Raw genomic sequence first — 26,242 nt, forward strand, 5'->3', positions numbered from 1 at the left:
GTGAAGCCATAGAACAAATTTAGCCTGTTTTTCTCCAATACTAATTTTAATGGTGACGTGGTAGTCTTGAACCACATCATGGCTAGCCATCCTTTGTCCCTTTCTTCCTTGAAACAAAACCCTGATTTGTAGCAGAGTATGTTGCCGCTCAGAATAAGACTACATTTTCCTCTCTCTTTGGTAGCTAGATGTGGCCATGGGACTAAACGCAAACAAACAAAATACCTGTGAAAATGTTGTGAGAGACTCCCAGCTAGGCTACCTTGACAGAGCTGACTGCTGGGAATGAGGAGAGGGGGGTGAGCACTTTCTGCTTCTTTCTTGTACTTAGAAGCTCTGCTTTTACCTCAATTAATCCATTTAAGGAAGCCAGTTACATTTTTAAAATTATTAAAGTTAAAATTAATACCAAAATGTGAAAATATCTAGTTTTAATTTGCAGGGTGTGGTGGTGGAAGAAGAAAAATAAGGGGCAATCAGAGGACAATTCACTTTTTTTCCTGAGAATATTCCCTTCCCAATGTTAATTTTCCTCTATCATTAAATTCCAGTTGAAAGAGCTGACAAGCACCGTATAGACTGCTGCGGGACTCCTGGTGTTTTGCACAGTGCCAATTTGCAAGTCTTCCAGATAAAACAAGAGCAGATGCGGTTATTTCACTTTGCAGAACCCAAGATGTCCACTTCCCTCTTCCTCTCCCTCCTTATCCTCCCAAATTTGCCTAGGATCCAATATGCAGAGTTTCAGGATTTAGAATCTGGGACGTGGATTTCGGACTGTACCTCCTCTCTCTGGCATCAGATAACGTTGCTTTAGCGCTGAACGGACTCGGCCCCAATTTCGATTTAGAATTTGCCGCAGAAAAGCCAGACCCGCTAGGACAGACAGGAGGAGGAGACGCCTGTGCCACCAATCCCGCGGGGGGGGCGGTGCTAGCGGAAGCCCCGCCCCCCACGAAGTCTATATCTTGGGCTGCGCGCGGGAGGGGCGGGGCGAGCGCTGCAGGGAACGTGCTGATTGGTCCGCTGGCTCCCGCAGCCAGCGAGGCTGCCCGGACGTCTAGCCTACGAGAACCTCCAGCGAGTGCGGGCCTGCGAAGTTTGTCTGCTGCGGGGCACCGTAGTAGCCGTCCCCGGACCGGGCGGGCTGGGCTAGGCTGGCTTGGCTTAGGTTGAGCTGGGCTGCTGAGCCCAGCTCAGCCTGGGAGACCCTGATGGCTGCGGTGTTTCTAGTAACGCTCTATGAGTATTCGCCGCTTTTCTACATCGCAGTGGTCTTTACCTGCTTCGTCGTGACCACTGGCCTGGTCTTGGGATGGTAAGTGCCCCAGGGCCAGAGGCAAGCAACCAAGGGGCAGACAGCTGGGGAGTGGGGTCGTGGCAAGCAGCAGGGGACAGTGGAGCTAGGGGACTGCAAGACGGGGATACCTGGAGGTGCCGCGGAGTCCGTGCCCCCGGCCACGGCTGACTCCGGGAGGAAAACAAGGTGTACACCGCACACTGCATCACTGTCCTGTCCCCGTCGCAGAGGACATCTGGTGATGGTGCCGGGTTGAAAGCTCTTTTGCCCAGCTTTGTTTCTAGGTAATAAAGCAGTCAGGAAGACCCTGGTCTTGGTGTTGGGATAGATGCTTGTCCAACAGGCGTCTGTGTCTGATTGGGGTCTACTGTGTGCCCAGCGCGAATCCGTCACTGTGGGCAGCGCTCAGATGTAGGCAGTAAACAAGGTTAATTGTTTTTCTCATCTAAACTGAGAACTCGGCCACTTATCTTTCAGCATAATTTATAAATGAACACTATTGTCGTTGAGGATTTAATGGTTTCTGCACACATTCCACACCTTTTTGAAGTAATGTTTAGTTGGAAAAACTATAAAGTCCTAATTTTAGAGCTGAAAGAGACCTTAGAGATAAGTGGCACTGAGGGAGAGAGGAAGTTTACCTGTTGGAGACAAGGAGAATGGAGTGTTAGATAATCCCTGAGCAATTCTTCTACCCTGAGATTCTAAAATTTCTCTCCTGAGGAGATGCAATTGTATCATGTTTAGAGAAGCCTTTTAAATATAACTACATGAAACCATCTTATCATTCTGTCAGATGGGGACAGAGACATGAGCTGGATTTTGAGAATGAGTATTTTGAAAACTGAGTCGAGTTAAATGGGTCTTGGAGAGAAAAGAAGGCCTTTCAGGTAACATAACATTCACAGAGCTGCAGAGGAGATGTGTTAGTGAGTTGAGCAAGCTGTGCAAAGGGAGGTTAAAAATACCCTTTGGATGGCTCATATATGTCATTACTTTAAAGAAAGGACACAAGCCCTTGTTAGTTTCTGCAACTGTATGGCAACTTTAGGAACTAAACAGTTGTAAACTTTTCACACTGTTCTCCACCTGGCCAGCAATATCTGGCCACATAAAATTGGAACATAAAATTCCTTGTTGTGGTGGAGGAAGATTAAGAACAATCTTAGAATTAGTTGTTCTTGGCCCATCAGATTTTATCAATGTTGTTCATTTCAAGGTACTTTGTAATTAGAATTAGGAAAATATTGCTCAAGTAAGTAAAATAATCTTAACACAAGATTTTTTAATGACTGTAATATTAGTGTTCCCCTAATAAAATGAATTTTCCTTCACTAAGGAAAATAGGTAACTATTTGATAATGGATTATATCCTTACATTTTTATTTTAAATAAGCCAACTAGTTAGATATCTTAGATATCTATCTTTAGTAATGGGAAGAGGAAAATGAGTGAACACCCAATTAATAAGGTGGGTGGCATCTGTGGGTAAAGGGCAGTCAGGAAATTTGTTTGTGGTGATTAAGAGACAGACTTTAGAGTCAAGCAGACCCAGATTCCAGTCTTGGCACTACCAAATTTAAGACTTGGTGTGAAATCTTAATCTTAATGATTGCCTGACCACCCTAATTAGGTATGACTTTTACAAAGATGGAATCCCAGGTAACTGTAGAACTTCTAGAAGTCTTGGCTAAGCATGGCTGAAATTCCAAGACCTTGTAAGTGCCAGTCATTTCCATTTTGATTTGGGCCTAAAAGTCACCTTAAGCCTAACCCAGTCATTCCATGTGGGTTAGCTTTGCTCACATAGATAAACTTTTTACTAGTGTTCATTTGCTAACTTAAGACCACAGATTCATCAACTAGAAATAATGAAAACACAATCTAGATTCTATTCTTCTAATAGAATCCCAAGCTCAAAGTAAACCCATTAACCCACTTGTCATCTTTTTTTTAACCTCCTAAAACATAATCCCTATTGGTCATCTGTCCTCTCTGTCATGGCTTTTATCTCTGTACTACTCTGAGTTTCTTTCTGCTGCTCTCCTTGTCCACCTGTGTTGTGTGGCCAGGGAGAGTCAGAGTGCTTGATAATGAAATCTCAATAGCAATAACAAAGAATCATGGAACTGTTCATGAATTTTTATTTAAGTATGTGGTGGTTGCTGAACTCTAGTAACTCACAACTCAAATTTACTGTCGTTGCTATTTGCCAAGCACTGTGCAAAAAAGGAGACCAAAATGCCATGTACATCTTTTTTGTAATGGTTGCAAATAACCCAGCACCCTGACTTGGTAGCTCCTCTTTGCTTATTCCTGACTACAGATTATTAAACTATCCTCTCAGCTTCTTGTCTACTCTGCTTTGTGAATCTGGGGCAGGATCTCTTAACCACATTTCTCCTTTTCTAGCTGGCTGCCTGTGAGGCTTGCCACCTGGGGAGGGAAATTGAAGGCTGGAAAAGGATGAAAGGACTTACTGCTTCCTGTTTTGTTCTTTTTCTTGTCTGGCTCACAACAGCAGTAGCCCGTCACTTTGGCAGTTGGGTCCCATTTTTTTGCAAGTTACAGTTTTCTACCCTCTTAGAACCAACCTCATTTGTACCTTTTCAAAGATATCACCCTTTCCTCACATTTGAGTTCAAGCTCCACGGCCAGCTCCAGATTTCTAACCTGTAGTATTTCTTTGTCCTCTGTTCCTGTTCTAGAAGTGATAGCTGCTTCCTACTCTTACTACTTCTTTGATACTCAGTATCAGCTTTTTGCATTTTTCAGTTCTTCAACATCTGGTTAGTTATTTTTATATATTTAAATTCTCCATTGAAGTAACTGGTGTGGCTTTAGTCTCTTTACTGGATTAATATGGGTATTGATAAAAAAATTATTACTAAGAATAGGATGGGGAAGATGAAGCCCCAAAAATGGTATTTGGAAATTGGTTTGGTCTTTATAGGCCCTTGACAATGAAAAATAAGATTCTAGTAATCTATAGCATGCACTGGTATCATAATTAATCAGATTACTACTTTTAATTGTGATAATATGCTATCTGAATTAAGTGCCTTGGGGCAGCAAGTGGCTAAAACACTTGACAACTATGACAGTAAGGTAGTGGGAAGGACTGAGGAAGAAGTGGGATGGTTGCTTCTGAGTTCACTGGAGTACTTACCGAAAGAGAATGACAAATCAGATCTTAAAACTCTCAGATCAAGTCAAGAGAATCAGAGTTCCTATGGTTCTAAAGCACTTTACTTCTTACAGCCATAGAGCTAAAAATTGAACACTGGTGATAGAAACCATACCCTTGTCAATATCTCATTTGGAACACTGGTTGGTACGAAGCCCTGAGTCTTAAAATGGGACTATCTAAGTAGACTTGAACAAAACTTCAGAATCTTGAAAACCCAGCTGCTCCCTTGTTGATGGAAGCAGCCTGCTTTCTGTGTCTGGGAAACTAGTCTTCCCTTGTTTGAAGATCCTGTTATAACCTCGTCTTGGGCAATTGCTTTGCATAGGGCCACTAGACTCAAGACTTATCTCTATTACTGTTTGTCCTGAACCCATATTCTCATTATGCTCCTAGAGCAGGGACAAAATCTAACTGGTTGGAAATAGCCTTTGCTAGTTTCTCTCAGTGGGAACTTCAGGGGTATGTGTGAGAATAGGTGGTGAGTATGTTAGGCTATGGAAGGTAGAATGTAATACTAGATCAGATCGAATTTGTTGATTGGGTATAGTTTCCAGAAATTCTGATATTAACGAGTTAATTCATTCTTGGTTGACTGAAACTAGGACTCAGAGGTGACCTATATTTAATAAGGTTGAGGTGCCAGAACTTTACTGGCATTATGAGGAAAGAATCTGAAGGTTTAGGGAGACAGGAATATTAGACCGGATTTATCATGTGCAACATGTACACCCATTCCCTGCTGTATCTTTCAAGAGAAGATAGAAGACACACCTTTCACTGAAAAATGTATTACAGAGAAAAACCTGGTTTCCTTGAATATCTCTGGCATCTGTCCTCTCTAGGCTGTTTATGATGGTGGAACTTCATTAGGGTGGATTTCATCAGTTGAGGTCCACTGGCGCCACATAACCATAGGAGTTAAGGTGGACGTAGGGTGATAAGGATGTGTTAGCCTGCAGGGCTCTTTGACAGTGGCTAATGGGTTAGAAATAAAAAAAAATAGTTGGTCTACCAAATGTTACATGAACTACATAGAAGGAAAAATTCTAGGTCTCAATCCTGAAACCTGAACTGAGCCACAGTAATGGAGAGTTATGTACTTTTACCCAGTTTCCAGAACTATACCAATCCTTAGTTTTGGAACCTTGGATTGAAGGGGAGGTCAGGTTCCCTTGAGGACGGACTCCAAATCCTGTAGCATTATGCCATGGACATACTAAATCACCATCCTGATCTTCATCTCTGTACTACAAACACACTGTTAGAGACTCGGCTTTGTGATTCAGGGGTTGAGACTTTGCAGACCCTATTTCTCTTGTATTAGTTTGCTCCCTTTTTTGGCTCTATCAATAGAGTGCTCGAAAGAAACTGAAATGCTTAAGGAGGAAAATGGATTTCCTCTTAGTGGTTTGCTTCCTTTTGCTGGTCTGCATTCCCACAGCACTGGCTTACCCTGGCAGGGACCATTGGCAGAGTAAAGCAGTTAGTTTTTAGTTTATAATTTTTCCTTATGCCTAGAAAAGTCTTATCATACTCCTTCAGAGATATCAGCTCAGCCTGCCAACACTCCTACCACAAAGGTCGGCGTCCCAGCTCTGGGGGAGCCCTTCTCCAAGTGTAATAACCCACTTTTCCTTTTGTTTCCCCAGCCCTAGGAGTGATAACTACTTTCTGCTAGGATATCTCAGTTTCCCCCTCTTGCCTTTTCAATTTTCCTGTCATGGTTTACAATTCTTTATATTAAATTCTTTCTGTTTAAATAATTCATGTGATTTCTGTCTCCTGCTGACCCTGCCTGACACAATGACATTGCCTATTCCTCATTTCACTTGTTGAGTGCAATAGGTTGTGTCTGTGATGGGGTACAGATCCTTTTTAAGGAAAAGAATATTACTTTAGTTTGTACTTGCATTGGGTACAAAATCTATGACACATGGATTGGCAAGAATTTACTTGGAACAATCCAGAAGAAGAAAGGACTGTTAGAAATGGCATCTCAGACCTTAGTAGGACCTTAAGATCACTTAGTCTAACTCTTTTTACAATGAAGGCACAGAATTCTAGAAGATTGATTCACTTTCTCAAAGTCAAAAAAACATAGCAATTCCCTCAGACATAACCCTCCTCTTCTACCAATCATTTCCCCATGAATGGTTTTTTTATATGCTGACCTCATCTCAGTATCTGCTTAACCAAGTGAGAGCAGCCTGGGGAGACTACATAGGAGAGAAGCCCTCCCCCCCTACCCCCACCTTAACAATTGCCTGTGTGTTTTCTAATTGATGTTATGGCTCAAGGCTGAAGGGGTGATAAAAGCCGTAAGCTTCTAAGGTCAAAATTTTAGCCTCAAAGTAACCTTTGTTCATGAGAGACTCCAGGAGACACTAGACACAAGGAAAGGAGGTCAGATCCTATTTATCAGCTACTGATAAGCTTCAGAAGGGTGTGCAGAGCAAGAGACTATGGGCATATGAAAAACTGAAGTTAGAAAATTAGCTGTCTGCAAGTTACTGCTGTGCTGAAGTTTAAGCAGTATGGATTTAGAAATGGAAAACAATTTAGAAATGGAGAAAGGGGGCTATATAGAAGAGAAGGAATTTTAAGAAACATTTATTTCATTTGTATTTCATACTAACAGTGTCCAAAAAGACTGAGTGAACAAAGATGGGACTTGATTGAAATGAAAATTGATCACTTTTCAATTTTACTCTTCCTTCTACTATCACCTCAGTATAATCTAATACATAAAACATCAATGTTTTTATTCAAGTTTTTGATTAAAAATGTGGAAAAAGCCAGATGTAAGGATGGAGACCAGAAATGTATTACTCGGTCTGCTTACCAGTATTTTACAGAGCCATTTGTCAGCACCAGTTAGGGATTGCTATCCATCCAGTGTCCAGTTTTTACCCTACTCCAAATCATTTCTGCATATTATTTATTCTGCTTTTGAGTAGTACATTAAAGTTAGAACTATTGGTCTACATCAAATAAGTTGAAACTGTGAGGGTTGTGGATTTTTATGCAAAAATGAGCAAGTTCATGCTGGGTAAATGTAAAAAGGTGTCAAATTATACTAGGCTGAAAGCTTAAGGTGAGTCATCAGTGTGTCAGCTGCCAAAAAGTACAACTTACGTCATCTAGATTACATTATACATAAGACAAGGGGTGTGGCCAGCCTATGATGTCACTCTATTACAGTGAATTCTCCCCTCTCCTTTTTTCTCTCCAAATCATGAGGATGGCAGGGGAATAGGACTGGCAACCTCCACGCTGGACCCAGAGCCTTGACTAAGTAAGCACTGGCTGCTTTAGAACTGCTTGGCTGACTCCTTTAAGAGGTCAAGAATACAAAAATTTCTAAGATGGTAATTAAGACTGTAGCAGTGTTCGGACATAAATTAGATAAGGCAGTAATGAGAAAAGCTAGAGCAAAAGTATTAACCTTAAAGGAAAAAGTTAATAACTTTGTGTTAAAATTAAGAACTATGTTCACTAGGGCCTCCCCGGTGGCGCAGCGGTTGAGCGCTGGGTTGCGAAGCTGCCTGCGGCCTCTGTAGCGCCGGTTCGATCCCCTGCTGCTCCCCGGCCACCGGAGGAGGGTCCCACATGGCGCGCAGACCTCTCCTGCAGCCCGCTGCTCCCCTCAGCAGTGTACTTCGGTCCTTCTGCCTGCTCTGCTCCCCGCTCTGGCTCTGGTGAATTCTCTCACCCTCCCGCGCTTCTGACTGTACCCAGTGCATGTATAAACAAACAAAACAAACAAACAAATAAATAAATAAAACATGCCTCTATTAAAAAAAAAAAAAAAAAAGAACTATGTTCACTAAAAGATATGAAAAGTATGAAAAACACAAGCTGTAGAAAGACTGAAGATATATTTAAACAAAAGTCACATTAATATTTCTATAAAGAAGTAAAAATTGCAGATTAGTAGAAAAACTGGAAAAGTACTTGAAAGGGGCTTTCATAAAAGAGCCTATTCAAGTAGAAACAGACATAAGAAAAAGAGCTCAACCTCATTAATATCAGGAAAATAGAAATTAAAACTACAACAATGCAGTGTCACCTACTAGGATGGCAGCATTGTTTTTGGCAAAGCTCTGGATTGAGGGGGACACGCCATCATTGCTGGTAAGCAGTGCTCTAGTGGTTTACTTTGGACTGTAAATTGATACGATGACATGGAATTGTTAGTATTATCCACTGAAATCAAAGAACTTCAGGCCTTACAGCTAAGAAATTCCATTTTCTGGCATGTATCCAGTAGAAATGCATGCACATGTACATGCACTTGAGAGCTTTGTATGAAAACATTCATGTACATGCTATTTACAATGACCAAAGTGAGGACAATTTAAGTGGCCATTAAGAATAGAATGAGGGGGGCCTCCCTAGAGGCCAAGGGGTTAAGCACCGCACTATGAAGCAATCCGCAGCCTCTGCAGCATGAGTTCTATCCCCAGCCGGCCAGGGAGCAACCCACATGGTGCAACAGACCTCTCCTGACTCGCCCGCTGCTCCCTTCAGCAGTGTATTTCAGTCAGTCTGCCTGTTCTGTTCCCCACTCTGTCTCTGGTGAATCATTCTCACCCCCTGCATCTCTGGCCTGTATCCCAGCTCTTGTATGCATACATAAATAAATCTTTAAAAAAAAAAAAAAGAATAGCATCAGTAGGGGCCTCCCTGGTGGCGCAGGGGATTAAGATGCAACCTATGAAGCTGTCCACAGTCACTGCAGTATAAGTTCGATACCTGGCCAGGGAGCTATGCACATGGTGCAGCAGACCTCTCCTGTCTCTCCCGCTGCTCCCCTCAGCAGTGTATTTCAGTCATTCTGCCTGTTTTGCTCCCCACTCTGTGTCTGGTGAATCCTCTCACCCTCTGCACCTCTGGCCTGTACCCCAGTTCTTATGTGCATAAATAAATAAATCTTTAAAAAAATAGAATGAGTAAACAAGTTATGGCAGTTTTATACAACAGAATACTATATAGCCACAAAAAAAATTACCTAACTATTGTACATGGAAAACTTCAAAGATAATGTTGTATAGTAGCAAATAAAACTATCTTACAACATATCCCTGCTTCTGTCAGATTTGGTCTTATTGGGTGCTGGGTGTTTTTGCATTCAGGAAAATATTCTTGACTTTGTTTTGGAATACAGTTAACTTACTTAGAAACACTTTGATCTACAAGAGGCTTTGTTTTCCAGTTTTTTAGGGGGCAGCACCCAAGCAGCCTTATCTAACCTTTGTATAAAACTAAATTCATCTAGAGTAAAATTTTATCCCATTTGTTAATTTTTTGGCTTTCTCTTGGCCTTAGATTTTTTCATGTGTTTTGAGATTTTTATTTGCAACCTAAATTTTAATAGGAGGTTCCCCCCACTTTATATTATATCGTTACATTTTTATATGAAATTTAAAAGTGAACATTTATTTTGTAAACATATATGGTATTTGAAAGTTGTCCCATAAATCAAAACAGTTAATATATTAAATATATTTGTTTTCCACATCATTTTAAAAATTCAATAATTCAATCATGTTTTTGCTTTGTATAAGATATAATTTATCTATAATCAATTGGCTTCTGCAATATTCAATTATATCAACACTAGAATTGTTTTCAAGAGTATGTTGATTGAATCAACTGAACAATATATTGCAGTTCTGTGGGATATCTAATCTTGTCAGTCCAAATTAATTTTGCAATATAATGTAAACTGGGAAATAATCTTTTTCTGATACTTATGTTAAAAGGACTAATTAATGAAGCACAATATTCTTTACCTATTACATTTTTAGCATCTGTTAAGATTATGCTTTATTTTTATCTTTCTTCAGGTTTGGTTGGGATGTTCCAGTAATTCTGAGAAATTCAGAAGAGACCCAGTTCAACACAAGAGTTTTCAAAAAGCAAATGAGACAAGTCAAGAATCCTTTCGGCTTAGAGATCACTAATCCATCTTCAGCTTCACTTACAAGTTGGTGGCTATTTTCCAAAATTTTCTCTTTGTATACACATTAGAGAAATACTAAGTTGTTTGTTAAGGGTAAAATACAGTAGTACAGGCAAGAGAGTACAGATTCAGGAAGATGCAGTTTCCTTGCCTGTGTCCCTCACAGACAGATCCTTTTTCTGAGATCAGGAATGCAAGAGGAAGAGCAGGTTGGAGAAGAAAGGTAGTGAATTTAGTTTTGAACTTAGGGACCTTGAAATGCTTCTGTGTGTTGAGTACAGATGTAGATTAGGTGGTTCTAGGTGTAGTATAGATATAATCTGCAGAGATTTCTGGGCTGAGAACCTATCACCTTTTATACATGCTCACATTTCTGTTCTCTTAAAAATAAACAATCCAAAACTTTCTCAGCTTTTTATCTTATTCTAGCTAATGTTCTATTCTCCTATCTTGCTTCACTTTTGCTCCCCAGAGCAGCGCAGTCTAACTTTTGCCTGTGTTCCTTTATTGAAATGGCTTTTCACTAATTACCACTTCTGCTTCCTATTTCTAACCCCAAGCAGGTTTAAATTCCAGTGGACACTTCTCAGCCTGAATTAGTGCTAGCTCTTCAGTACTTAATGGACTTGACCAGTCTTCTTTCTTAACACCCAGCTCCCTTAGTACCTGTGACCATTCTTGTTTACTTGTCTTTCTGTCTCTGACTTCCAGAATCGCTTGTCAAGTATCAGTATACTTAGTCCATAGGGATTGTTAACCTTAACTAAATATTGATTTACTAGGAAAAAGTAAACAATTTCTTATGCTTCTTTAGCTGTAAATCTTACACTATTACCTTGTGAATTGAAAAGAGCAAAGGGTCTTTTGTTTTTTTAAAAACCAGTGGTGTATAAGAGGGTTCATTCTGATGTTTTTCACTTTGGAGGACCAAATTTCAAGATATCACAGAGAAAACTACCTTGTTTAGAGGACTTGCCTGATTAAAATATATAGAATAATGGTGATTCTAAGACCTCTGACCTGTGTGACCATGCATTTGGACCTACTATTTGTCATATCTTGCTGAGCAGAACTGCCAATAAAAAAATCTACCAGTTCAAAGCTGTGCTTCCTGCTATACAGCTTGGAAATGCTGAAAAAGTAAGAACTGATACACTGTGAGCAAACAAACAGGAAACATGTTAAGCACCGAGTGTGAGGGATACCTCATTCTGCCTGTCAGGTAGAAATAGTCTCAAATAGAACCTGCCTGTAAATGTTAGAAGCAAAGAATAAGACACCCAGTAAGTAGAAGACCTCTCAGCAATACCCAATACACTAAGTGGTCACCATAGTAGCATTAAAAATGCACATTATTCATTATCTTTCTCCTATTGGGAAATAAGAATAATTTTGGTGGGAATTGTATTTGGCAAAATAAAATTTAATTTGTTCATTCATAGTGTCATTAAAGATAGCTAATTCAGTCTTTGAAATAATATTCTGAGCAACAACTGTGACATTTGAAAAGGTTATTTCATTTGTAGTTTAAAACACAAGATGCTTGCCACATAGGGGAGATAAGATGAACAATCTGGAGACCTGATTTCCTCAAAAATATACCAGAGAATTAATCTTAGTCACTGATTTCTTTTTACTGGGGGTGGGTTGTTGGGATTTTTGTTGTTGTCATGTAATGATACTCTATTTGGATTTATGATGTTTCCATCAAAAATATAGAGGCTTTAGTGAAATTAAAAGATGATACTCAGTGTATTAGTTGAATTAATTTGGTTGAGGAATTCCACTGTCCTTGCTATATAACCAAGATGAAAACGCATACTTTGTACAAAAATGGAAAATGATGTAAAAAATAAAAAAAAAAATTGACAAATCAAAGGGGAAAAACATAAAGAGAAATAACATAAAGCAAAAGGTTTGGGCAAAGTAACACAGATAGCATTTTTGGAGGACTGTATGAATCGCTACAGCATGCAACCTAAAATTTTCATCTTCAACTTCAGTTTTGTTATCCTCATACAAGTTCTCCTTGTACACTATCTCTTTCCTCATTGGAATTCTTCAGGAAGGTTTGTGACTTTTCTGTCCCATTGTTTTTCCTTTCTTAATGGTTTGACTCATTTGAGTATGTTGTTTTTTTTTTTATAGAGGCATTTTTTTATTTATTATTTATTTATTTGTTTGTTTGTTTGTTTGTTTATACATGCACTGGGTACAGTCAGAAGCGCGGGAGGGTGAGAGAATTCACCAGAGGCAGAGCGGGGAGCAGAGCAGGCAGAAGGACCGAAGTACACTGCTGAGGGGAGCAGCGGGCTGCAGGAGAGGTCTGCGAGCCATGTGGGACCCTCCTCTGGTGGCCGGGGAGCAGCCGGGGATCGAACCTGCATCACAGAGGCTGCGGGCAGCTTCGCAACCCAGCGCTCAACCGCTGCGCCACCGGGGAGGCCCTGAGTATGGTTTTTAATGTAAAAAATGTTTTTGCAAGAGTGTCTCTTATATTGTGGGTAATGGCGGATTGAGAGCTATCACCCATTACTGCTGTGCTTAATTTGGATTCTGAATTTCCCAGTGTATGGCTATATTCTAATTCTGTTAGTGCTGTTTATCGAAGATGACACTGTGCGTGCCCTGAATTTTGGAAGACTAAGAAAATATAAGAATGGCAACTCTATTTGCAAAGAAGTGAGAAATACTGAAGAGAGAACAAATATAGCTATTTGAGCAGTGTAAATCAGTACTTTCTTTTCTCAGTCTCTAGAGTAGACAAGTTTATGAAAGATTGTGGTGAATAGATTTTTACATATTCTGTGTTATCCACTTAGACTGGTTTATTCAAATTGTATTATCTATTAATACACTGAAAGCAAACAAATAAATGAGGACATGGCTCATGTCCTCCATATTTTAGAATCTTCACTCTTTCCTCAGGATATATTACATATTACACGGGACATTAACTGTGGGACAAAAGTGTATATGAATGTCAATTTATATGCTACTATTAGTAAAGCTCAATTTCTCTTTAATATTTTTCCTATCCCAGTGATCATCTTGTAGCCCCCGGGTTGCATGTGTCCCCTCCTGGAGGTAGCGCTGCCGTTTCTACTGACTGCAAGGTTGTGTGTACCCACTCTTAAGAGACACCTCTACTGTTTGTTGTAGTTAGAATTACATACACTATTAGAGTGGTCCGTTATCAATAGTGAACTGTATTTCAGTATTTAAAATTTATGTGGGAAAAGTTTTAAAGTCATTGGAAAAAAATTGCTAATTTCCAAGCTTAAATGTATAAATAATAAGAAAGTTTATTGATAGCACTTCAAATTGTGTAGACATTGAGGTTTTTATGTGTCTTATTTTAAGAGACCAGATCCTTCACTTATAGGCACATATCCTTTAATGAGTTCCTTTAACTGCCATCAGCCTGGCCAGCGTCCAAAAGGAAGCTTTTGTTATTCACTATGTATAATTGTATTAGGTAATTTTCTTGTCTTTGTCTCATTTGTTTTCTACAGCTGGCATAACTTTGACAACAGATTGCCTTGAAGATAGCCTCCTAACATGCTACTGGGGATGCAGTGTTCAAAAATTATATGAAGCTCTACAGAAGCACTTTTATTGCTTCCGAATAAGCACTCCACAAGCATTGGAAGATGCGCTATATAGCGAATATCTCTATCAAGAACAGTATTTGTATCCTTTTATCTGATATATCCATTAGCACTTAAAAAAATTAGACATTTTATCTGCTATATCCATTAGCACGTGAATAAAATAAAGTGTTGCTAAGTTATTTGTCATCTTTGGTATATGCCTACATATCTGGTTATAGTGGCAATTTACCTTTACATTTTCAAAAAGTATTAAAAAAGACAGCAAAGAAGAAATATATTGCCAGTTACCAAGAGATACTAAAATTGAAGACTTTGGTACAGTGCCCAGATCACGCTATCCATTGGTAGCTCTGTTGACCTTAGCAGATGAGGATGACCGAGAAATTTATGATATTGTAAGTAATTTTAAATTCCAGAAGCACTACCTTTTTGTTATTTGGATGATGGGGCTTAATTATTTGGGGAAATAGGGAAAATTTTTCTCTCGTTCCTGTGGACATACTTTTGGCCTAGATACATTTTCCTTGAAAAGTGAATACTTGGGATGTACACCTGTATAATTTTTATACATTAAACAGCTTCTTCAGAGTCTGACTTGTTTTTGCAAGAGTGTCTCTTACATTGTTGCAAGAATGTGGGTTACAAGGTTATAATTGAATTATGTTAGTATCATCATTCTATTTTCTATCATGTTTGCTATATAGAAAAAGTCGGTTGGATAGTCTTTATGATTTACATTTTTAGCATTGACTAAACATTGTAATAATCTAAAGTGCTTAGTTTTCACAGGGGATCTGCTCTTTCCTTTGCACACTTGCAGTCATCCTGTTTCCATCATAGCCCCTGTTGCACCTACATCTTCTATATGTTTGTTTCCTATATTTTCAGTGATTATGATAATCTTCTTGTCTCATTATATGTTAATTATCTCTTTAGTCTGGTAGTTTATCCCTATTAGGAAGATAAAATCATCTTAGAGATGTAAGAGGACCTGAACCTTGACATTCCTCTAAGTATGGTAGAAGTTTATACATGAAATAAGCTTTTGGTGCAATCATATCATGGTAAGAATACCCTTCTATACAATTTACTATTTTCTGAAGTGCATGATGTAGATTTGTTCATTAATAGAGATAGGATAAATTTTTATGACATTTTATAATATACAAGTATATTCACTAACACTAACTTATTTATTCCCTACAACAACCTTGTAAGTTAAGGCAGATCTCCTTGCAAAGACTGAAATAAGTCAGAAGGAAAACCCCAGTCAGTCAGGAAGTGAGAGATGGAACCAGGGCTTGGCTCTGAGCCCTCCTAGTCCTATATCATACGCCTTTGTAAAATAAAACAGAAATATCTCCTCCAAGCAATGTCTGATGAGCTGTGGAGGGTTCAGACCCTTTTTTGGGAAATCTAGACCCTGCTCATACACATTTAAGCATCTCTAGTTTTTTAGCTTTTGATCTAATCAAACTGAATTTCATGGAACTGATGTCAGCTTGCTTTCTCCAAATAAAACTCATACTAACAACAGTGTATTTCCAGAATCTAGCATAGTGTCTGGAACACAGTGGGTACTCAACAGATTTGATAAGTGAAAAAATCATACCCAGCAATGCTGGCAAGCCTCATAGAGCTGGCCACAAAAACTCCTACTTGATTGCGTGTACATGAGATCTTCTGCTTCCCCCCTCTCCTTCCCTCCCTTTTCAACTAAAGATAAATAAAACCTGTTAAGTTGATGTTTCATATTTCCAGCCTTTCCCTTCTTTACCCTGCCTACCTGGGCAAAGTAAACTTTCTCTCATCACTATGTCCCCCAATTCTCCAAAGAACCCCTATATTCTTTCATTCAAAACCAAAAAAGGTCAGATCTCAAGTCACCTCCTTCCCAGCTTCCCCCTTTGGTTCCTCTTCCCTCCCTGACAGTGCACTCTACCTGCTTGAGGTGTTCAGAGTCTTGCTTGGTTTTTTGTTTTTTTTTTTAATAGAGGCATGTTTTATTTATTTATTTGTTTTGTTTATACATGCACTGGGTACAGTCAGAAGCGCGGGAGGGTGAGAGAATTCGCCAGAGCCAGAGCAGGGAGCAGAGCAGGCAGAAGGACTGAAGTACACTGCTGAGGGGAGCAGCGGGCGGCAGGAGAGGTCTGCGCGCCATGTGGGACCCTCCTTTGGTGGCCGGGGAGCAGCCGGGGATCGAACCAGCGCCGCGGAGGCCACGGGCAGCTTCGCAACCCAGCGCTCAACCACTGCGCCACTGGGGAGGCCCCTTGCTTGGTTTTTTAACTTAATTACTCTATCTAAAGAGAGAGGATTATGTAGTATGGTTATGTGTATATATATATATATAGATATAAGATTTGCCATTTAACCACCTTCTAGTGTAGGTTCAACTGCATTGTGAATGGGAAAAGACTTGTTGGCAGGTTCCTGATTCAAGTGGCTATAGTTGTGGGAAACGTATCACACACCCCCACCACCCCCCCACCCTCGGCCCCCTGCCCCATGGAGCTTGATCCCAGGCTCTCAATAGCCAAACAGCCATTTTTGCTTTTCCTTTATATTCCCTCCCTGAATGGGCCCTTCTCTATATCTTTTGTTCTTCTTTTCAGCTGATCCTCTCTTTTTCTCCTGTTACTCTTTGCTTCCCTGTCTCTTCCTTCTCAGATTGGACCTAACGTTAGAAATACAGCATATTTATTAATATATTTTGTGTTAATGTTCTCTGTCCTTAATTTGAAAAGTAAATTGAGAATTTCATAATGTTTTAATATGTGGCTTGTCAATATTTTTTCTGGGGATGAGGGGCTCTAAATCTTAAAAAGCCATAAGCAGTTCTGGTCCCTAGACTGCCTGTCTGTTAATATCTGACCAGGACAGGTTCTAGTGCAGATATTGCATTTGTCATGTATCTTGAGCTTCCTATATTCTGAAACTTCCACAACTTTTTCTTTTATGACATTTGTGTTTTGTTGTTTGTTTTTTTTTTTTAAAGATTGATTTATTTATGCATACAAGAGCTGGGGTACAGGCTAGAGGCTGGGGGGGGAGGTGAGAGGATTCACCAGAGACAGGGTGGGAAACAGAACAGGCAGATTGACCAAAGTACACTGCTGAGGGGAGCAGTGGGTGAGTCAGGAGAGGTTTGCTGTGTCATGTGAGTTCCTGGCTGGCCAGGAATTGAACTCATGTTGCAGAGGCTGCGGATAGCTCATAGGTTGCGTCTTAACCCTTGCGCCACCAGGAAGGCCTGACATTAGTGTTTTTGAAGCCGCAGTCTCATACACACCTTTTTTTTGTAAAATAAAACATGCCCTTTTTTAAATTTTTAATTTATTTTTGTGTAGAAGAATTGGGGTGTAGGCCAGAGGTACAGGGGGTGAAAGGATTCAACAGAGACAGAGTGGGAAGCAGAACAGGCAGACTGACTGAAATACACTGCTGAGGGAGCAGCGGGAGAGACAGCAGAGGTCTGCTGCCATGTGGGTTAGCTCTCTGGCCGGGGATCAAACTTGGGTTGTATCAGTGATAGCACTGAGACTTAACCCCTAGGCCACCAGGGAGGCCCCAAACATGCCTTACTTTATTGTCTGACTAGATTGGAATTGATTTGTTTACCTTGACTAGATTACAGTTAAGCATTTTCAGCCAGTGTACTACACAAATGATGGTGTGCTTTTCAGGGCATCCCCTCTAGGCACATGGGATTCTTTACCTTCCTTAATGATGTTAATTTTGATCACTCAGTCAAAGTGTTATTTCTCCACTGTTTCATATTTTCCCTCCCTAGCAAATAATCAGTAGCTGGGGGAGGCACTTTAAGACCATGCAAATAGCCACTCTTTATCAAAATTTACCCCTGGAATTAATAGCCTTCAATTCTTTCCAGATTTTATATGTATCTTAGTAGTTATAAAACTATGATTCTCCAACTCCAGCCTCCCAGTTAACCCTGAGCACTCTACTACAGCAAGAGACCTCCCATTTGTTCATCTGTTTGTCATCTGAATGACCTCTTGAATTCCTTTTTTTTCTCTAGTGCTTTATAATTCATTTTTGAACGTAATTATTTTAGTGCTCAAACTGCTCATTCTCTTCTTCCTGCCCACAACTGAGAGTTCAAACTCTGCATCCATAATTATTTGGATTAGTTCTCCCAAAAGTCAAGCCACTATATAAAGAAGTACACTCAGATGTTCTCTTCCACATCCCCATTCCTATGCACCCTAATCCTTGTAGATAACCAAGTTTATTTTCTAGTTTCCCCTTGTAGTGATAAGATACAGAGACCTAGATTTATATCATCTCATTTTCCCCTCTTACACAAAAGGTAGTATATTTTATAAAGCTCTACATGTTCTTGCTTTTTCCACTTCATAATACTCCCTATGATTTGCTGCAAATCAGTTCAAAGAGGTCTCCCTCACATTTTTTCCGCAGCCACATAGCACTCTGTTGTATGTAGGGTGTGCGTGCACAGTTATTTAGCCAGTCTCCTGTGTCTGGACTTTCAAGTAGTTTCCAGTATTTTGCAGTAGCAAATAATCTTGCTCTGAATAACCTGTCCACATGTATTTAATATTGTTGAAGTTGAATAGTATAAAGGTAAATGCATGTCATTTAGTTATACATAATCAAATTCTTTTCATGGGGGTTGTTACTTTTGTAGTTGTACCTTTTTTCTATACATTTCCACCAGCAATATATGAGAATGACTGTTTCTCAAGAGAGTGCTTTGACAAGCTTTTGAATTTTACTTCACCTGATGAATGAGAAGTGATACCTCATTGAAGTTTTAATTTACATTTATCATATTGAGAGTGAAATTGAACATCTTTTAATATTGCTCAGGACCATGTTTAATATTGGTGAATTGTCTCTTCAGATCTTTTGCCCATTTTTTAAAGAGGATTTTCATCAATTTGTAAAAGCTTTAAGTTTAGAGATATTAACCTTTGGTCTATGGTATATATTGAGAATATTTTACTCATTTTGTCATATGTGTTTTGACTTTGCATATGGTGGTACTTGTTGTGCAAGTCAAGATTTTTATGCAGTCAAGTTTATCTGCCTTAGGGTTTGAGTAAGAGAAGGCTTTTCCCTTCACAGAGACTAGTAAGAAATTAGCCATTTACTTCTTTTTTTAAATAATTAGATCTCTTAATGCTTTGGAGTTTATTTTTATCTATGGTGTGAAGAATGCATCTTATTTTATCACATAGCTCTTCAGTGTTCCAATACTGCTTATTAAAAAGACTCTCTTGGGCCTCCTTGATGGTACAGTGGTTAAAGTCTCAGTGCTGTCAAGCTATAGCCAGCCGCTGCAGCATGAGTTCAATCCTCAGGCAGGGAGCCAACCCACATGCTGTAGCAGACCTCTCCTGTCCTGCCTGCTGCTCCTCTTAGCAGTGTATTTCAGTAGGTGCACCTGTTCTGCTCCCCACTCTGTCTCTGGTGAATCCTCTCATCTTCTCCCCTCAACTTTGCACCTCTGGCCTACACCCCAATTCTTGTATACATAAATAAATAAAAATAATAAATCATTTTTTAAAAAAAGATTCTCTTTACCTGGTGATTTGAGATGTCCCCTTTACCATGTTGTATATGTAGTTTGAGTGTGCTTCTAGGCTGTTTGTTCTCTACTGTCCATCTGTGTGTTCCTGTGCTAGTTCAACACTTTTTAATTTTAGAGGTTTTTTAATATGTTTTAATATCTGACTGGGCTAACCTCCTCATAGCTTTCTTTTCAGTATTGTCCTAACTAATTTAATGTATTATTTTTCCATGTGGGAATTTTGGAGTCAAATCATGCAGCTCTCTAAAAAAAAATCTCATTGGTATTTTTGTTGGCTTCGCAGTAAATTTGTAAATTTGATAATTAAAATAACTCTGGTAAAAATATCACAGTAATTGTTTCCTCTTTAGTGACTGTGATTTAAATAGTTATAAACTTTTAAATTTACCAAAGTCTTAATTATATTTGAGAAGCATTTCTGTGAAATAATATAAGGAGGTTAAGTACTGACCAGTATTCAAATTTTATTTTAGATTTCCATGGTGTCAGTAATTCATATTCCTGATAAGACTTACAAACTTTCCTGCAGAATATTATATCAATATTTACTCCTGGCTCAAGGTCAATTTCATGACCTTAAGGTAAGTTGTACCTTTCAATCTTAATCTCTGTCTCTTTTGTTTGTAGTTTCAAAGAATGAACATTTGTAAAGAGATAATAGTTTTCACTTAATTATCATAGAAGTTAGCTATTATTTGCTAGTGGTTAGCTAGCTCATAAACTTTGAACATCTCTACTGACCCCAGATTTAAAGAATAATTGTAATTTGTAATTATCTTTAAATTTATTTCTTTGACTTACAGCAACTTTTCATGTCTGCAAATAATAATTCCACTCCCTCCAACAATTCCTCACAAGAAGAAAGAAACATAGACCGAAGTTTGTTAGAAAAAGCTGGACTATCTGAAAGTGAAGCAGAGCCTCCTGAGGAGAATACCAAGGACTGTGTTGTTTGTCAAAATGGAACTGTGAACTGGGTACTCTTGCCGTGTAGACACACGTGCTTGTGTGATGGCTGTGTTAAGTATTTTCAGCAGTGCCCAATGTGCAGGCAATTTGTTCAGGAATCTTTTGCACTTTGCAGTCAAAAGGAACAAGATAAAGATAAACTGAAAACTCATTGAGGATGTTGTTACAACTGAAGAATACACCTTCCACTGAAGAGGCAGAAATTTGTGTTCTTGGAATTAATCATAACATGGAATCTACAATATTGACTGTCGGTGTTTTAATGCATATTTGTGTGGTATACAAAAATTAATTATTCCTTTTCTGTTCAGTGTGGTACATACTGAAATGCCATCTGTATTAATATATAAAAATCCACTCAGCTCTTGAGAAGGATGCTTTATCAGCTAAAAGAGTTCATATAATGTAGATTAGAAAAATTCTGAAAAACAATCCATCTAAAATTTGAGGAGGTAAAAGTCTTAAGATTTCTGAATGTTTTTCTTTTGACATAATCTGGAGTGCAATTGGGAAAAAATAGAATTATTCTTAAAGTAATTCTATGTTCCTGCTTTTCAAAGGAGATGGAAAGGGCTTGTAACTTTAAATCCTTCCCAGAATAACAGGTTTTTTATATATATAAATAACCATCTGTTTGGTTTCTAATTTTCCTTATAATCATAGTCATATAAATAACAAGTCTTAATTTTTAAATATAGTTTCTTAAATTATAAATACAAAATACAATTCTGCACTGTGCACAACATATCAGATTAAAATGATGCTCATCTATGGGAGACATACATACAAAGTGGATAATAAAATTTCTTGGATAATTTATTGTCAAATATGATTAGTCAATGTTCTCTGCCAGCAAGCATCTGTGATACTCTTAATGACTTACCTTTGATTTTCTCCTGCAAATCCATCCAAAATTGGTGGTAGGTTGGGAATTTGGAGTCAGAGAAATCACTAAAAGAAGCAAGTAACTATTTTTTCTAGTGTGTTTTTATTCCAAATAAACCCCATATCTTTCTGAATCATAAATTTGTTCATCCCTTGTTATATCCTAGTAAGAGTTGAGAAACCGGAATGGCAATAAACTCCACCCCTCACCATTTCCTAGGTGATTAAGAAGACAAAGGTAAATCAGAGCTTCCTGTGTCATCAGTGGAAATTACTTCAAACTCACCAAGAAATTAGATCACAGAAATAAACTGATGTTCAGGGAGACTTTCAAGTCTTTTGTGTCCTGTTTGAATGAAGAGTAAGGCCTTATTTTTGTATCATGGCTTTTACATAATACATTTCATTCTAATCAAATACAGCACTCTCAAAAAGGTATTACCTGCTCTCCATTTTATAAACCAAATTGAATTTCCTTTTATGTTGAATAGCTATTTAATACATACTTTCTAGAGTCTAGATACCGTTTGGGAGTCTAGGCTACAAAGATTCAGGCAATGCTCAAGGAATGAAAGGAGTGTTGACTATCTTGTAGAAGCACATATCCACTTTGGAAAGTCCTAAGGCTCTGTTTCAACCCTGCCACTGGAAGCAGGGCTGTCAAAAGCTACAGTCCCTGTTGTAGTTAGGTATCTGGCTAGCAGTTCTTGAAAACTCACTTTGTGGTATAAATTGAAGGAATAATCAGAGGTCATTTCACCCATCCCAGCCATCTTACTTCCTTTTATAGATCTATTTGTACATAAATTGTCTTAGACACATGGTTCCTTTCTCATCTTGAAGTAGATTCCACCAGCAATCCTACTCCATTTTTTCAGAACTGTTTTTATTATATATGTTAAAATTAGATTACAGAAATTTACCATTTTAACCATTCTTAAGTACACTATTAAGTGACATTAAGTACATTCACATTGCTGGTGTAACTATCACCAGTATCCATCTTCAAAATTTTTTCATCACCCTAAGCTGAAACTCTATAGCCATTAAACAATAACTCCCCAATTCTTTCTCCGTTTAGCCTCTAGTAACCACCATTATATGTTCTGTCTCTGAATTTAATTATCCTGGGTATTTAAAATAATCATATTTGTGGAATCATATTTGTTCTTTTGTGTCTGACATTTCACTGAGCATGTTTTCAAGGTACATCTATATTGTAGCATGAATTAGAATCTTTACTTTTTAGGGCTGAATAATATTCCATTCATGTATATACCACATTTTGTTTATCCATTCACCTGTGGTTTTCATAACACTTAAAGATGATTTGCCCTTAATTCCTGTTGCTGCAGCTAATGTATTTGGTTTTCCTGCCCTTGGTGATAATTTATATGAGGAATTTGGTAGATAACAAGTATAATAATTCATAGAGGTCAGTCAGAATTTGCCAGTAGTATTATAAATGTGACATTGAGTGAGAACATTTATAAAAGTACTTTATTTGAACGAACTATGAGATAAAACATTTGGTTTATGTAGATGAGTTGCAACTTTCCAAAAATGCCCAACAAGGCTACACTAAACAGACTTGACTGGTGACTAGCCACCTCCTGCAGTAACTCCATTCTAACTATGAAAGATCTTAATGTCTAAGCTCAAGGGAAGGAACTTACAAACTGTTACTAGGGACAACACAAGTCACTGAATTATCTCCTCTGCGGTTATCTTATTTTTCAAGCCTCCCTACAAATTGTGGATTAAAAAGTTTTGTCGTGGCTTGTGGGAATTTGAAGCACCAACACAGATAAACTGGAGTTCAGGAAGGGTAGGAGGAGATGATTTTCAGTAACTCAGTCCTGTCTCAGATGATCCTTTTTCTTCTGAATAATGCCCTAAATCCATTTCTCAGATTTTGAAGATTATCTTCCTTGATGGTGTCCTTTGAAGCACAGGATTTTTAAATTTTGATGGAGTCCAATTTCTTTCTTTTATTACTTGTGCATTTGTTGTCTTTTCTAAGAATGTTTTACCTAACTCAAGGTCATATTTATTCATATTTTCTTCTAAAGCTTCTATCACTTAGGTCTATGATTGATTCTGAGTAAAATTTTGTATGTGGTATGATGAAAGGAGTTCATATTCATTTGTTTGCATGTGTAAACTCTCAGGAAATATTAGCAAACTGAATTCAACAATACATTAAAAGAGTCTTGCACCATGATTCAGTGGAATTTATTACAGGGATGCAATAATGGTTCAATATTTGCTGATCAATCAATGTGATATACCACATTAAGAAAATAAAGTACAAAAGTAATGATCACTACAATAAATTTCAAAAGAAGCATTTGACAAAATTCAACATTCATTCATAATGAAAACTCCCAATAAATTGGGTATAGAGGAAATACACCTCAATACAGTAAACATCACACAGGACAAGCATACAGCTAACATCAGACCCAGTGGTGAAAAGTACCTGATCCTCTTAAGATCAGGTACAAGACAAGGATGCCCACTCCTGCCAATTTTATTCAACACACCACTGGAAGTTCTAGTCAGAACAATTAGGCAGAAAATAGGAAGGCATCCAAATCAGAAAGGATCTTGTTTTCATTTATCTTTACAGCCTTATTCTCACTCTGCACTCTCCCTTGTCTGAACTACCTCAATTTACAATGACATTACTTCCCAAGAAACCCATGATTAGTTTAAAATACCATAAGTTTAAAATGTATTTGCTGCACCTAACCCATGTGCCACCATAGTTTAGCTTAGCCTATGTTAAATATGCTCAGAACACTGACATCAGCCTACAATTGGGCAAAACATTTAACACAAAGCCTGCTTTACAATAAAGTGTCAAATGTCTTGTAACTTACTGAACACAGCACTAAAAGTGAAAAACATTGTAGAGACTGGGTTGTTTAACATCCCAATCACATGACTGACTGGGAACTTTGTCTCACTGCCACTGCCTAGCATCACAGGAAAGGATTGCTAGCTTGGAGGAAAAAAAAAAAAATTAAAATCCAAAATACAGCTTTTATTAAATGCATACCTCTTTTGTACCACAGTAAAGTTGAAAAGTCCTGATTCAAACTATTACAGGTCAGAGGCCATCTGTATTTCCACTTCCCTGAATTTAGGGTGCTCTGTGCATACTGTTCCCCTGCCTAGCAAATCCTAGTTGTCCCTTTGGTCCTATATATTGTCACTTGTGCTGAGAACCATCCTTTGCCCTCCGAGGTAGTCCGAGGTGGGTTCCTCTCGATACACTCCCATAGCATGCTGTACTTAAGCCCATCCTAGCACTTGTTGCCTGGTGTGCTATCTGCTTGTTTACTTCTCAGTGTCTCTCAGTAGACCAGAACTCTTTATCTTTGTAGTCCCAATGTCTCCAGAGAGTTTGCCATTGAACAAATATTTGCTGAGTGAATGAATAAATCTGAAAGATATTAAAGAATTACTGTGGTCATTTTAAACAGAGCAAGAGAATCATATTTGCCTTTTAGCAATATCTGTGTTGGAGGTGGCTTAAAGTGTAGCAATCTACAAAGCAGAGTGTGGGGGAAATATTGGAACTCATGTTTATTTCCATCTGTGTAAGAAATTAAGTGTTACTAATATGGGATTAGTTGCAGAACACATCAATCACTTGTACATAAATATATATATTTGGAGGATGACTGAGAGCATGAAAATGGGGGGAAGACTAGATGGAAAAATCAGGATCCAGATGATATTACACCCAATTGGGAAGTGTTACAGGGCAGGGAGAGGGATACCCCAGGCCCTGCAAACCTGCTCTAAATAGGTTCTGCCATCTGCCGCATCAACACTAAACATATGAGACTTTAATGAAAAGAAACTTTAATACAATTAGGAAACAATACAGGAAAGGCAAAGAATCTAGTTTCTAAATCAAGCACCCAAAGTTACCTGTCCCCTTGTGGGTAAAACTCCATCCAAATGGGACTGGCCCAGAGCAAGGCCCCAAAGCCTGCCACAAGTCTAAAGCATCTTCCAGTGGGGACCCACAGAAAAGGGTCAGAAATAACCAGACAAGCCAGGAAGGAAAAGAGTAAAATCAAAATCAAGATAAAAGCTGCCATTTTTAACCTCCCCGCGGGTCTTTCACCCACATCTGTGTCACCCAGTCCACGACCAAAGGTAAGCGCAGTTTCTTCACATGTCTCTCTGCTCCATGTGCCTCCTCCAGGTCTCCTTCTGCCTCTCCATCCTTCTTGGTTCCTTCCTCTGTCCCTTCTGCAGCCTCTTTTCCCTGCTCAGCTCCACCCTCCTTTGGGTGAGCCAGGAAACCTGGAACTTCCCCCTTTCCTGAGGATCACCCTGTCACAGAAGGACTTGACAAATGTTTGAAAAATCTGGGATAACCCTTATGCTTTGCACTTGAGTAAAGGGAGTAACAGTCAGTGAAGCTGGGGGCACAGGTCTATGTTTTCCCATTAGATTGTTGCTCTTTGGAGACCAGACTGTCTATCTGATCCTTGTTGTTAGCCCCCAGAACACCATTCATTCATTCAGCAAGCACTTAGGAGGTCTTCTTTGAAATAGCTGTGATTCCTGGTGCTACAGATAGAGGATGAACAAGACACTCAAGGTCTTTGCCATCACAGAACTCACTTGGATGGGTAGGGGAGGCAAACAATAATATATAGTAAACAACAAGGAATAGGATGATACAGTTTATGCTCATATTATGAAGAAAACA

General features: G+C 38.8%; 1 protein-coding gene across 1 annotated transcript; it reads left to right on the plus strand.

The window, feature by feature from the left end:
• Nucleotides 1–1,214: 1,214 nt before the first annotated feature.
• Nucleotides 1,215–20,774, plus strand: CGRRF1 (cell growth regulator with ring finger domain 1; the record flags this gene model as incomplete). Its single annotated transcript, XM_084240038.1, has 6 exons — nt 1,215–1,318; nt 10,340–10,479; nt 13,971–14,148; nt 14,317–14,464; nt 20,124–20,231; nt 20,454–20,774. 6 exons carry the CDS (start codon nt 1,215–1,217, stop codon nt 20,772–20,774), a joined length of 999 nt encoding a protein of 332 aa, XP_084096164.1.
• Nucleotides 20,775–26,242: the final 5,468 nt, after the last annotated feature.

The sequence above is a fragment of the Talpa europaea genome (genome assembly GCF_964194135.1).
Source record: "Talpa europaea genome assembly, chromosome: 8".
NCBI classification, from domain to species: Eukaryota; Metazoa; Chordata; class Mammalia; order Eulipotyphla; family Talpidae; genus Talpa; species Talpa europaea.